This window comes from Anopheles ziemanni, chromosome 3, assembly GCF_943734765.1.
Source record: "Anopheles ziemanni chromosome 3, idAnoZiCoDA_A2_x.2, whole genome shotgun sequence".
NCBI lineage: Eukaryota > Metazoa > Arthropoda > Insecta > Diptera > Culicidae > Anopheles > Anopheles ziemanni.
In genome coordinates this window covers 62,066,220-62,080,097 of record NC_080706.1, presented here as the reverse complement: position 1 = coordinate 62,080,097, position 13,878 = coordinate 62,066,220, and the positions used below count along the sequence as shown (strand labels likewise).

General features: G+C 40.3%; 1 protein-coding gene across 3 annotated transcripts in view; it reads right to left on the bottom strand.

Moving 5' to 3' along the window:
* Positions 1–5,114: 5,114 nt before the first annotated feature.
* Positions 5,115–13,878, bottom strand: part of LOC131287642 (calmodulin) — a 33,657-nt gene continuing 24,893 nt past the window's right edge. For 2 of the 3 annotated variants that reach the window (XM_058316707.1, XM_058316708.1), the window contains 2 exons: positions 13,208–13,450; positions 6,670–7,587 (listed from right to left, as the gene is read on the bottom strand). In XM_058316707.1, coding sequence (XP_058172690.1) covers positions 7,559–7,587; positions 13,208–13,450 — 272 coding nt within the window. In that variant the 3' untranslated portion in view covers positions 6,670–7,558. Of the gene's footprint in view, positions 5,741–6,669; positions 7,588–13,207; positions 13,451–13,878 lie in introns of those variants that run through there. The other variant, XR_009189259.1, reaches the window with a different exon arrangement.

Sequence of the window (13,878 nt, the reverse complement as noted above, 5' to 3'; positions counted from 1 at the left end):
CCTTCGTCATTAACAGTGACCAAGCGACTAAGTTGCATGTTTTTTGTGTAACATGTGCTTTATACGTTAAGAACATGCAAAACGAAAGAACGGAGCAAAGAACAATACGAATGATCAAAGATGTACTTTTTCCTCCACGAACTTTGGTTCATACCTAGCTTGCAATATGTTACAGATAAGAAATTACTTTTACAAAGATAGGCCATGCCAAAATCTGGTAAAAACTAATTGCACAGCTTACCCACATCCGCTACATCCAACTGCAAGTTGCAATGATTTTTTTTCAGATTTCGATGTCGCATCGCATTTTTCATTGCTTAGCATTTGATTGTTTCATGAGATTACGTCTTTTGGAAACTAGTAAAGATCTACACACAGATCTATACACCGATTGGAGACAGCATTCGGAAGTAACGGATAAAAATCTAGCTCTTATCAAAAGCGAGTTTTGTGTGCAAAATGCGCTCCAACATCTTCTTCCGCCGGAAACATATTCGTTTCTCAGCATAAGGTGAAATCATGTATTGACAGTTTAAAAGAGAGCAGGTTAATGGCACTCCTTAGTCAAAATGCATTCGTTTTTTTAATGCTGGTAACCCTAATATAAATACATAAACTCGTGTAGCAACTGCTCAGCTGGATAGAAAATTAACCACTACCGGACAAAGATTACCGTTACTTTGTAATTAACCTTTGAACTGAGAAACACGGCCTTAACGTTTGCATTAAAAAATAGACAAATTTCGTCGACGATAAGAAAAAAGTCAACCCAGCATATTGAATAAAGTAAATTTTATTGTAAGATTAAGATTTTAGTACTTTCAAAATAACTTCCGACGGCCAGTTGGCCTTGGCCGAAACTTTGGCGTAGCCAACCAAACCAACCATGTAGGAATGTTTTCAGTTGTTGTAAATGTTTTTTTTTTTCGATTGGTTGTAGTTGATAGGGATATTTCAATTATATTTGACCCATTCAACTCCTCCGATCCTCTTTACGCATGATTTACTGTGGCTATGTATGTCCAAACCACTGAATGGTCTTTATCGTGTTTTCTGATAAAGTGGATTTATTCCGGAAGACACTGCACACTATACACTTCTCCATACGCCGGAAGTCTTGACAGGAAGAACAGCGACTTTGGGCAAATCCTTCTCGCTGATTTTCACTTTTAAAATTTATTATATTAAAAAAACATAAAATTTTGGCTTTAAAACTACTGTAACAAGCTTCAAAAGTAATATAAAATACTAGGCTTTTTAACCACTTGTCGCCATCTGGTTTTAAACAATCGTTGGTCACGTGGTCCGCTAATAAGCTGGATGTTTAACACACAATCAAACGTAGATGGTTGTTGTCAAACTTGTTTTAAATTTAAACGAAATGCTACTCTTTAATTTGCTTTTAACAGAAAGTTTCTAACGTGTTCCGTTTTTTCATGAAAAGTCGTTAAAATTTGTCTCATTTTTTAAATGTCAACGTTATTCCCGAAATGCAAACGTTCGTTACTAATCAAGATTTAATCGGTATAAGGACAGTCTATGTCGATTATTTAAAAAATAAAACGCCCCACTGTTGGACATCTTTCACGCCCGAAGATAAAACTCAAAAAAGAATTCTATATTTCAAATATCAAATGGCGAACATTAATCTCTAACGTCAAACACCTCGCAATAATTGCCATTCGAGATCATTGATTCAAAAGATCAATGTATTGCTGAGATATATTTTTGATGTTTTGAATATAATGGACACACTTTGTGAATAGCCGAACATATGTTAGTTTGATATGCATTCGTTTACCTTTGATATGCATTCACAGGTGTAAAACGTACAGCGGTAGCAATGGTAGCAACTGCGGGAGAAGAGTAAAAATTGAATACGGGAGAGAAAAAATATCGCATCCACCCTTCTTAGAACATAACTTGAGCCAGCAACTGGCAAACTTGTAATTTGTTTTCCTAACGCAGGAATTGCTGATATGCATGTGCATGTGCATGCGCAAACAGATCGTTCCGAGCTAACTGATAAATATCATCAATAAATTGAATTATATTTGTCTATTTTCTCGTTGTCATTATAGGTATGTAACACTTACACGATTTTGTAATAACGTAAATGAAAACATACCCACATATAGAAATTCTGTCGAAGGATTCTTTATTCTATCGAGTGTTGCTTTGAAGAGACCGCACGAGAATGCTTCGAATGCTTTTGAATTCATACATCTTTGATCATCTAAAACACAATCATTTCTGAGGCGATTGAGATGATATAAATATTATGGCATAGGTATTTAGTGGGACTATCTTTTTTCTGAGTGATGCACTTGGCTAGGAATAACCATTAAGGGGCTTTTTTTGTTTTATTTCTTCTCTTTATTGTGCATCGATAATAGATTTGAAAGCGTCAATGTTGTTTACATTGGAAAATGTTCTACCGTTGTTGGCAGCGCCGGTGCCATCCAAAGGTAATAAATAAACTTTCCGTTCAAACTGTAACGGTTTATGCTTTCCATCCGTCGCTTTATTTCATTCTTCATGCAAAGTTTCACTCAAGAGCGGGTTGAAAAATTTCGGCACTGCAGCGCGAATGCGACGGAGCACAAGTCAGTCGCTGCGTCTCGCTCCGATCCACGGGGATAGGCCTAAGTTCATTCAAAATTGGTAGTAGGGACCCTTAGCGACGAATGAGCGCCTTTAGCGACCGCTAAAACGAAACGACGATTTCATGATAACCCCTAATAATAGATAAACGTAGGTTCAAGAAAGAAACAAGCTGGTTTGAGTGTGTTTTTCTTAGTTTTTTTTTTGTTTTGATTTCTGCCACTATCGATTCAAACGACTAAAAATTACATTTTAATAAATAGTGTTTTGCTTTTTTGTTTGTTTTTTGTTTCCAGCTTTTTAAGTACATAATCGTTAGGAATATAAGACAAACGGACCGGGCAATATTTTAGGAGTTTAGGGAGTTCATACGTGTCTGCATAGGTTGTGTTGTCCCAATGTTCCACAGTGAATGTTTCTTTTCATTTGCTCTAGCAATACCGCATCGTTTGTCCTTTAGTGTTGCGGTAGAAATGCTCCATACAGCAACATGTAGAAAATGGCAGAGTCGGATGAACTGGTACCTAGAACTGTACCAAATTCCGTCCATGGGTTTCAAATCAAGGGGTGTATGTATGTTGTCCAGTTTATCAATTATTCGTATGCTGTTGTTCGGTCTTGTCGCGTATATCGTTTCCTACCTAGACACAGACTACCCTTAATGCCAACACGTGTTTTGGGTTGGGTATCTCTTATGTTCTGGTTTTCAAATCGGCGATGGTGGTACTATCACTTGCACCTACTATAGTGGTTAGCAATCAATATTATTTCAAAGGAAACGATTCAATAGCAGAGTGGAAATGGAATATTGTAGGTAAGAGTAGAAGTAGAAGTAGTCGAAAAAATCCCTATAATTTAACGCTTCGCCCATTTCACATGTCCCAACAAGTTCCAATTGACACGCCTCTCAAAAGCTCCGAACATGTGTTTGAGTCGGTTCGGAGCAGGATAGAAGGGATAAAATGGAAATCATGAGAGAAGTGTGCAAGACTCAAGCGCAACACAACGCTGGAACTATCGATGCGATTTTCAGCGGTCGATTTGCATTATCCTTCCTTCGCGTGATCAAATTCAGCAACAGAAGAAACAAATACGGGGAGAAGTAGTAGTAGAGAGTGCTGCACAGCTGTTTATTAATTATTATTAATATTCATCTCATCTCGTCCGCCTGTCGATACACGTGTTAATCCCTCAACATCCAGCGTCCCCCCGACAACTCCTCCCACATCAGCTTACCCACGTCTAACATTCACATTCTCCGCATGCACACGTGTCCCTATGTGCATGCACCTCTTCTCTACTATCTTATACGTCCAGCCCAATCCATTTGCTTTCGCCCTCTCCACTTTCCACTGTGAATGTAGTTCCGTTTTTCAGTTGTTTTGGTTTTGTGTTGTTTCGGTTGGTTTGTGTTATGCTTAGAGTAGTTGTTGAGTTTGCTTCACTGCCAACTAATCCTACACGTGGTGCTCGAACGCATGTACGTACGATATAGCACATACGGACGCACATACACAAACACTCGCACACACACACATACAAGCGCGTACACGCACACACACACACTTACAAACATCCGCACACACTTTCGCTGTGCGACTGGTTTGGGTGGTGGTGGAGGTGGTGGTAGCAGCGGAAGTGGTGTGTTGGCGTGGTGGGGTTATTGAGTCAAATATATATAAATGTATATATATATGTATATATATGTGTGTTATATCGTCCTTAGCTGCTTGCTTTGTTTCGTTCTCTTCTGTGTATTAACTATTAGTATTTGTATTGTTATCCTTTAAGTCCTACTCCAGTGTTCTTCTGTTTGTTACTTCTTCCTCGAGTGTGACCATTTCTTGCATCTTTGTTACCGTGCATACCAAACACAACAATCCCCCGTCAACTTTGCATGCCATTATGTTTCTATCAAATATTACCATTTGCTGTAACTGTGTGAGAGTTTGTGTATGTGTGTGTGTGTTTGTCTGTGTATGTTTTGTGGTGTGCAAGCTAGATCTTTTTTTTTTCTTTTGTTGGATTGTTATTTATAGCCTCTCCTCACAAGAGGGAGAGGGTCTTATATTTGGGTTTAGACTTTTTTTGTTCGGTTTTTATTTTTTAATTGTAAGTGGTTGCTTGATTTTGTTCTTGCTGTTTCAAATATTTTTTCTTCAACTAACAAACGCGACAACGACGACGACAACGACGACGAAAGAAAGAAAGGAAGAAAGGAAGAAAGTGTCCTTCATTTGGATTTCGTTTTCTGTTGGTTTACCGTTTGGCTGTGTATGTGTTTGTTTGTGAATGTTTTGTGTGTTTGTGTACCGTATGTGTGTGTATGTGTGCTTGTGATTGTTTTGCTTGTTTGTTTGTTTGTTGTTTCTTTATCATGTAAGTTGTTTCATAAACTATGTTTACTCTTTCTCTCTCGCTTACTGCTGGTAGTAGTTCTTAGTGAAAAGCTCTTATTTTTATCAATTATGTTGACTGCAATAACTATCGCTGCATTGTTCTCATTTTCTTTGCTTCTTCTGTATGTACTACTCTTATGATCTTTCTCAACCTTGTGTGTTTTTTTTTCTCTTGTTCTCTTTATCTTTAAGTGCTCTACATTCCGACAGTGCTCAGCTAAAAACCAACTTTGCTACGCCACATTCGTTTTCACCTTCCTCTCTTATGCTTTGGGTTTGGGCTGGAGTTCGACCGTATTTGCGGTGGTTAGATCTTTTACTGTTACTTTTATCGAATACAACGTCATGCACATCCGCCATTCTCCAATGCCGACACTTCCACGCTTTCTCCATTCTAAACTAAGCTCCCCTCTTTAACCGCAGATTTGCAAACGGGTGCCATAGAAGCGACACAAATCTGCCCGTACTTCTTTCGCCCAAAACCCAGACCACGTACGATCCACAACCCTATTGCTGCCAAGTAGTATTTTGCCACATAAGCCGTCGCTTGCGCTGCTGCACTGCTGTTGCCGCTGATGCCGCCGCCGTCGGTGCTGTTGCGCTGCCTGCTGCTCGTTGCTGATTGATGCTGCATCTTCTGCACGATGTTGTCGTTTATATGCTGCCAGTTGCCATATTGCTATCTCGTTGCCGCCGATGCAATTCTGCTAGTTTAACGTTAGTTTGATTTGGACGCACTAAAATAAGTGGAGGAGTGAAGGATGTTAGATTTGCATTACGCTGTTAGTGTTTGAAACATTCAGTGCAAAACAATACATAATATTTTACTACATCTGTATACTGTTTTTATCAAAGCTTGATGTAGGAGAGAAAAAACCGTTTTGTGCCAAGACTGTCTTGGGTTAAATTCCTCTGCAACAACCAGTCAGGCTAAACGGTTGGCGAAACATAGTTGTGAGCGAGCGTTCGAATATGTGTCGTACTTAATGTCATGTAGTCCCGTTGTATGTAAAAGATATTAACAAACCGACACCTGCAGCCGTATCAACAGAATTCTTTCCGGACTACAAATCATTAAAAAAAACTACACATAGCTACACCACCGATCATAAGACTATCTAGTTGAATATAACCAATGCCTTCTTGCGCTTAACTAGAACAACTTCAATTACCTTTACGCTTATTCTAACCCTACGAAGTATTGTACTTTGCTTGAAAGAGTGTTATAACAAGAAAATATTTTTTTCAATGGTTGTTGGCAAGTTCTACTATTTTTTAATAACGAAAACCCTCCCTTCCTACCGGTATCGTTTCTCGCTATGATCTTTCGTGTCGAAATGGACGAAAATTTCAACATTTTCTTTCTGTTTTCATTGGAAGAGGTAAATGCTGACTCTTACGTTGACTTGATCCATTGGAGGAACATCGTTTAGGCGCGTCATTTATCGAAATCAATTGTTTAAGATTTAATTTTTTTATTTTTACAAAAAATTTACACAAATAGATTAAGGATAGCATTTAAATTTAATCTAATGTAATTTTTCCTTTCCTCGTTCTGTTTGTCTTTCCTCTTCAAAAAGCTGATCGTGATGCTCAAATGTTGCGAGAAAAAGATTACAGCGCGTAGGGAGGAGGCCATTTTTGAGATACGTTACTGGTTAAGTGTGTCAAAGAGCTAATTGCTTGTTTAAGAGAAGTGGAATAATAGCGCGGTGATTGGTGGTTATAGCTGTAGCTGTAGGTAGTAAGGGTTGAACAAATTTGGTGGCGCGGATGGAAACCGCATATATCATATTCCAGGAGTTGATTGTATGCCCTTTTTGTTTTGTTTTTTGTTTTCTTTCTTTTACCATTTTTATTTATCTTATTTATAATTGTGGTTGTTACAATTAAAATTCTTTTAAGTTATACTTGTTGCCTTTTTTTATCTGTCGACTGTTGTTCCTTTTCCATTGTTTACGTTTATCGTTTGCAATAAGGATTTCATTTGAAAATGAGAATTTTACCTTGTTCTCTTTCTTTCATCTGCGTGGGAGAGGGTGTGTCGTGTCGCTTGTGATGGTAGTGGCATGATGAAGAAGTTTATTTGTGGCTGTCCTGTTGTTGGTTGTTGTTTGTAGCTCTTTTCATTATTTTTATTGCGGCTGTAGTTGTAGAAGTTGTAGTAATAGCTGTTTGCTGAAGATGTTCTTCTAAGATGCTGTTGTTGCTGTTGTGTTTTTATTTGACTTTTCACCTTTTGCCATCAGTAAATGTAGTACGTGTTCTCTTCATTCTCGCTTTTCGTTTTTGTATGCTCTGTGTTGTTGTTTCTTTTGTTTTTAAGTTAAATTTAATGTTAATCTTTTTTTACTTTCTGTATTTTTACTCTTTGTATTTTTTCCTTCCTTTCTTTTAATCTTCATCTTGCTTTCTTGTCTCCACTGCATCCCACGCTGCTTTTCATCATTTTCTTCCTTTTAAATCCATAGCGATAGCGTTGCGCAGCTGGTGTTGCGCGTGGCTACAGTCTTCTTAATAAACAAATAGAAAGGCGCAATGTATCGACCTGTAGCTCACTTCGATGTCATCATTGTTACGAATTCTGAAAAAGAATATGAAAATAAAACAAATTAAAGACAAATCTAAAAATGCAACTACCAACGAAAATAACATACTGAAATATCAAATAAAAGAGGGAGGTGAGTATTTCAAATGAATAAATGTGCTGTCTCTACTCTATATAAAAAAGTTTACGTATACTATTTATCATTGCAGAAAAAGTTGCATAGTAGCAGTTATTCAACACCTTAATACACGATAACCCTCCTGAGTTACCAAGTGAGTAGAAGAAACACTGTCGTTTGTCCATAAATTTGCATACTCCTCATATGATAAACGTGATAAAAAATAACAAACAATTTATACGGTTTCCATCGGTATGGTTTCCCCCATTCCTGGCTTGACACGGACGGAATAAATTATATTTTGTTTATCTTTGTCGGGTTTGCGTGGGTTCGTGAACCAATTGTGATGAAATTTCAAACAATTGTCGTCACTACAACCGTTCAAATGCCGACGACACAAGGGAGGGTATTGTAATTGGTCGCGAAACGCGTGAAAAATGCCATTATCGAGGCGAAATACGTGTTGTGAAACGCTCGAAGCATGTCGTGAATTAGCAGACGTGCGAATTTGAGCGATTGCTAGTATTACAACATGTCACTGGACAGGTTTGCCTTCCTTTGCTTTGCTCCGTTGAACCGTATTGTGAAACTGTATAAGAAAAAATATATTGTGATCTACATGGAGAGCGAGTTCCTCATCTCTGACAAATGCAATGTCATAAAAATCTTCTTCTTACTTGACGTAACGACCGTATTTGCTCATGCTAGCCACATTGGAGGCTTACAAGACTTATTCCGTTTGAGTACGTGGATAGTCAGACCGCTTATCGTACAGGGGGAGGGTAGTCCGGTCTCGGTTGGGATTCGAACCCACGCCGTCGTGACACTCAGCGCTCGTGAGCTGATTTTCTAATCGGTGATACCGCCCGGCTGTCGCGGACCCCCATAAAAATATATATTTTAAGTTTTGCTAACACCAACCAACGGTACTGTAAAGTAGTCCATAGTTGTAAACCACATTGAGTAAAACACTGGAAATGAAAAATAGTGTATGACTAATGTGAATCTAAATAACAGACAACCGACGGCCCTTATTTGCATTAACCCCTTCACAGTCCTGCCAAGTTGAGAAAATGACTCAAAAAATTGTCACACTGTTTTTTTTACATTTTTGTATAGGTTTTGGTCTAGAACTCAAGAAAAAAATTATATTTTTCTAAAAAATTTGGGATTTTATTGTTTAAATGATGTCAGTTCATAGGCAGTTTGTATATGTTATTTATGATTATGATCAGCAATAATTTTCTGATAATAAGTAAAAAATTATTTCAATTGCGTCAATTAGTGTCAAACATATGAGTAAAAGTTTATAAACACGCGAGAACATGTTTTCGAAGCAGGTACACTCGAAATAAACGACGCGCAACGAAAGTAGAAACAAAATATGCGACAAAAAATTACCCCAGCCAGGCTCGAGCCGGGCAAAACTGTGAAGGGGTTAACGGAACAGAAAAAATATCATGTTAAGTAAAATAAATAAATTTTGTATTGTAGCACTTGTGTAGAAGTAAAACGTGCCCTTATATGGTTGGCTGGAAAGCATTTTAAAAATTGCCGTCGTTGGCTGCAATTCTTTTAGTTAATATACAGACGATATGAGGCGGCAATATTAATATGAAACTACTTCATAGTTTCTTACTCCGTTCGGCATCGGATTTTCGTGTCCCCAAAATCCGGTTGCCAGCAGACAAACGCAAAATGTTATTCAAATATTTATATCTGAACACCATCGTCAAATAACCGCAGCATTATCTTTATGGTACCGTTGTTTATTCGCGATGACTTACGGGAAGTTTTCTTTTTATCTATTGATTGCAGAGCCCTCCCGCTGCTAGCACGGTATTGTACACACAGCGTACGTCACCATTTGCTTTAGTAGACTCCGAATTGAGGCCCTCGTATGCATGAGCAAGAGAAGAGGCGGTTAACAACGCGATGTTATCCCACAGGTTTCCCGTAACTGACGGGTATGCACTGGACCATTTTTATCACAAATTTAACGAAAGGCAGAAGCTCCGATGAAGCGATCGTCACCTAGATTGCTTTGCATGCAGATTGCGGTAGGACATATACAAAAGAAGACCATACATGGAAGGAGTTGGTGTAGGCTGCCCCACCACATGACCATGTAAACAAAATAAACCCAGCATAAAAAAAACCTCTACAGCGCCGTCGTCGTTGCCGGCAGCCTAAACGGCGTCTAGTCTAACCCTGTATGGTTTACTGTTTTGCGCAAATTAGACACACCGGTTTGAGCCAATGGAGCACCAGTTCTACCCCGACGATGTCGCGATGGTTCTACCGGTCGTGTGTTTTCCGCTTCAGCCATACTAACAAGACTATTTGTACGAGATTTGGGATCGTAAACAAATCGTAAGACGGAAGTAAGCGCCGCTCTGAGACGCAGTATGTGCGCTTCGGCTTACGTAATAATTATCTCCCGGTTGGCGACCAACCGATCCAGGACCAACCAGAACTGCATCCATAATCTCTGCAACTTCCTCCTTCGATACATATTTTGGCTGGCTCAGCGTTAGGTCGAGAATACCGCAGGCGAAACGGTAATTAATCTTCTAACGTTGCGGATAGAGGAATAGTAGTTTATTTATTCATGTTGCGGTCATCTGTCGGCACGATTCTAAATTTTTCTTTGCATCCAGAGTTTGCGTGAAAGTGCAATGCAAAAACTGCAATCAACATCGCTGGTGAGTGAAATTATAACGTGCACATGTGACGATCACAGCTTTCGCGTTTGGTATATCTCAACCTAAACAAACAAATAAATTAAACTCTCAGCCGCAAACTGGTTCGTAACCTATTTAGAAGGAACTTAAAATCGTTGTCATTCGTAGCGTAGTCCACCCATCGTTGGGAACAAACAACAGCTCCACACCACCAACCAGCCAAACACGGATCATCCCGTGATTTGGTTACAAAAATATCCACCCATCTCGTGATTAACACACCATCGTGATTGTTTGCAGGCAGCAATGTTCAATGAAACCGCAACAAAACGGTGACATCACAGTCCAAAAGGTGGAAAAGAGAGAGGATTGTCAACGATCGAAGATTTCTTCGACTCATCAGCGCATTACACCGAAGTGTAATCGGGTGTGTTCATCGTAGTGTAGCGAAAACAACGATCACCGGATCATTCGCGTGACGTTTTCATCACCAATACACCGCACAAAACCCCATTCGGTAGTGTCTTCCGCTGAAAAACAAAGTTACCTAGTGTGATAGTACTAGTTTTCAGAACAAGCAACACCCTTAATAAAGTACCCCCACGTCGTGTGTGGTCACGCGATCGCTAGATCTTAGCAATGCATGACTAAACATCAAGTAGACATCTGTTTTATACGGGGCCTTGGTCATAGTTCGGGAAGCTGTCGATGTCGTTTGATCGATAGCACGATGTGTATTTGTTTGCTACTAACCATTTCTATTCACTAGTAAGTTCTGGATGAAGGCATGCTTTAAATCACCAAAGCGGCTGTCAAACAGTGGTACATTCTCGTGTAAAACGAGTAACAACACTGCAATGCGGGGGTGGTGAATGCAATCACCTTTCTGTTCTTCCTTTTCATGATCGTCGTGAGTTATTGCTTAGTGTTTACGGGTGCCGATTACGAAACGAATTTATGGGTTCGCATGTTACCACTCTACATGTTTCTCGGCAAACATGAAAACTTTGAGGAACATCCCACATGCTATATATTTTGCAAACGCCATGCCATTATTTCCCCCATGATTATGCTCCTCCTCCTACTCTTGTCTAGGTGCGATGCCGATCTGCTTGAAGTAGAAGACTAACAACACTACCGAAGTGGAGTTACTTCTCTACTAATCACCTTTCATATACTCGTATTTGGTGGAAGACCGACCTTCTTCAAAAGCCACACATCTTGCCCTCCAAGCAAACGACGTGTGGCGCTTTCCCTACCATCTTATCGCGTGGCGTGGCTGCTGTCTTGCACGAGGATGATTTGCGGCCGCTTTTCTTTCCATTCGTGCCTATCGCAACAGTCGCTAAAGATTGCATGCAGCACGCAAACCCCTAGCCGAGCGCAATTCATCAATCTAAAATACTAGCGCCTCCACCAACAAAAGCATCATATTCAGGCCGTCTTCGTTGCTGCCAGCCGGAGCTTACGATGAAGTACCAACCACCGCCCATTATGATCCTGACACGAGTCGATAATGTGTAGTAGTGTGCAGAACACACGACCCCAACTGGATGTAGGTTTGAAGAATGCTTTTCATGATCTTGATGACATTCTACAGCCGAATGGTATATGGGGCGACTCCACTTGCAGATGACAGACGTGATGCGGCCATCGGGCGGGACAAACTTTTCTTTACTCGTTCGCATACCGCAAGCACCATGCTTAGGACAGCATAACTTTATTCTTCCGCTCAGTTTACGCCCTCTGCGCTGACCATGCCCAGGAGGACAACCAGGGAGGACACACACAGGGCCCGGAAAGGACCTTTCATCCTAAAACAGTTATTCGGCTTGCAGAACACCCACACATACACACTTTCTCTCACTCTCTCTCTCTTCGGCGTATACATTTTCTTTTGAAGTTTAATCCACTCTAGAAACGCCAGTACCTCAGCATGGTGGGTGGTTGGTGTAAGTGGGACTATATATGGTATGCGCGAACAATTGTAAACTTCAAAGCGAGATGTATGCAAAGCTGACTGGCTGGTGCAAAGGCTCGAAGGCGTGAGGCGTATGTTTGCGTTTTAACAGTGACTACTGCTCACAACGGGAGCTGCTTGAAAAGACCAGAGCCCGAGTCAACAAATGATAGAAATGCGACTTTCAGCCGTCATAACGAACGGTGAGCGAGATTCAAGGAAGGTGGCGGCTGCAGAGCCACGCGATGAGTTTCATCAACTCGTATCACCCAAAAGCTCTTGGTGGATGGTGCGCTACCGACAAGCCCGTTCTTTTTTCATTTGTGCCTTTTTCATTCTTCGATCGAAAGAGCTCTTTTTTCGCGAAAAAAAAGTGATGGTTCTTCAAACTTGATTCTGGCCTTACCCCATAAGAGAGCAGACATAATGGGTCGGGAATTTCAATCAAACATCCCTTCTAGCCTGGTATGTCATCCGCAAGTAAGCGCGGAGTCATGGACGCAAAACCTGAACCACGACCCTGACAAGCTCAAGTGCTGACGCGCAGTACTCCTCACCGCGCACTCCTCCGCGTCGCGCGGTCATCCATAGGCAATAGGGAATCGGTAACAAGGATACTGCTGTACCGTGAAGGTACGCTTCGTTCTTTTCGTTTTTTGGTCCTCTATCGATCAAACACGGATTCGATAGCTTTGGCCCACACGAAAAACAAAAAAGCCGATATTGTTGTTACGTGGTTTCTTTCGCGTTCTGCTAAATGAAGTGTATACACTTCTTGGCCGGGGACATTTTCTGCGGGTAAAAAGAAGGCAACCTTCTTCGCCCCGGAAAATTTCCTGCCATGCAATTATAATCAGCAACTGGATATCGTCGGTCACCGTCGGTTACACGTACCTTCATAATTAACCTGGCCATCGCCATCTATATCGGCTTCACGGATCATCTCGTCGACTTCCTCGTCTGTTAGCTTTTCGCCGAGATTAGTCATGACGTGGCGCAGCTCAGCTGCTGAAATAAAACCGTTGCCGTCCTTATCGAAGACTCGGAATGCCTCCCGGATTTCTTCTTCGCTATCCGTGTCCTTCATTTTTCGAGCCATCATTGTGAGGAACTCGGGGAAATCGATCGTGCCGTTGCCTGCGAGGGAGAAATGGAGCGAATAAAAAGAAAATATTATATGATATGGTACGAGGTAGCATTTTATTTTTTGTTTTTGGGAAGGGATAACATATTTCCTGACGATGGATAATGATGCAAAAAAAGCAGGATGATACACAACACCATCGAGAAGGATTATGAAACCACCATTATTTTGTTAAATGAATACACCTACCCATTCTTTAAGAGATTTATTTTTTAATTGGTACCTCCTTTTATCGATTATATTTTCCCTTTTAGAAAAGATTTTTTCCGTTTTAAAAGAATCCCTACGGACGGCTTTGACTATAATAAAAAAGGAATATAGAAATTGAACCCATCTTATCCTCGTCGTGGTGGAATATGCCGTTCTATTTTTTTTTTCTATAAAGATACGGAAATATCACATAATCGCATACACTTCGTTC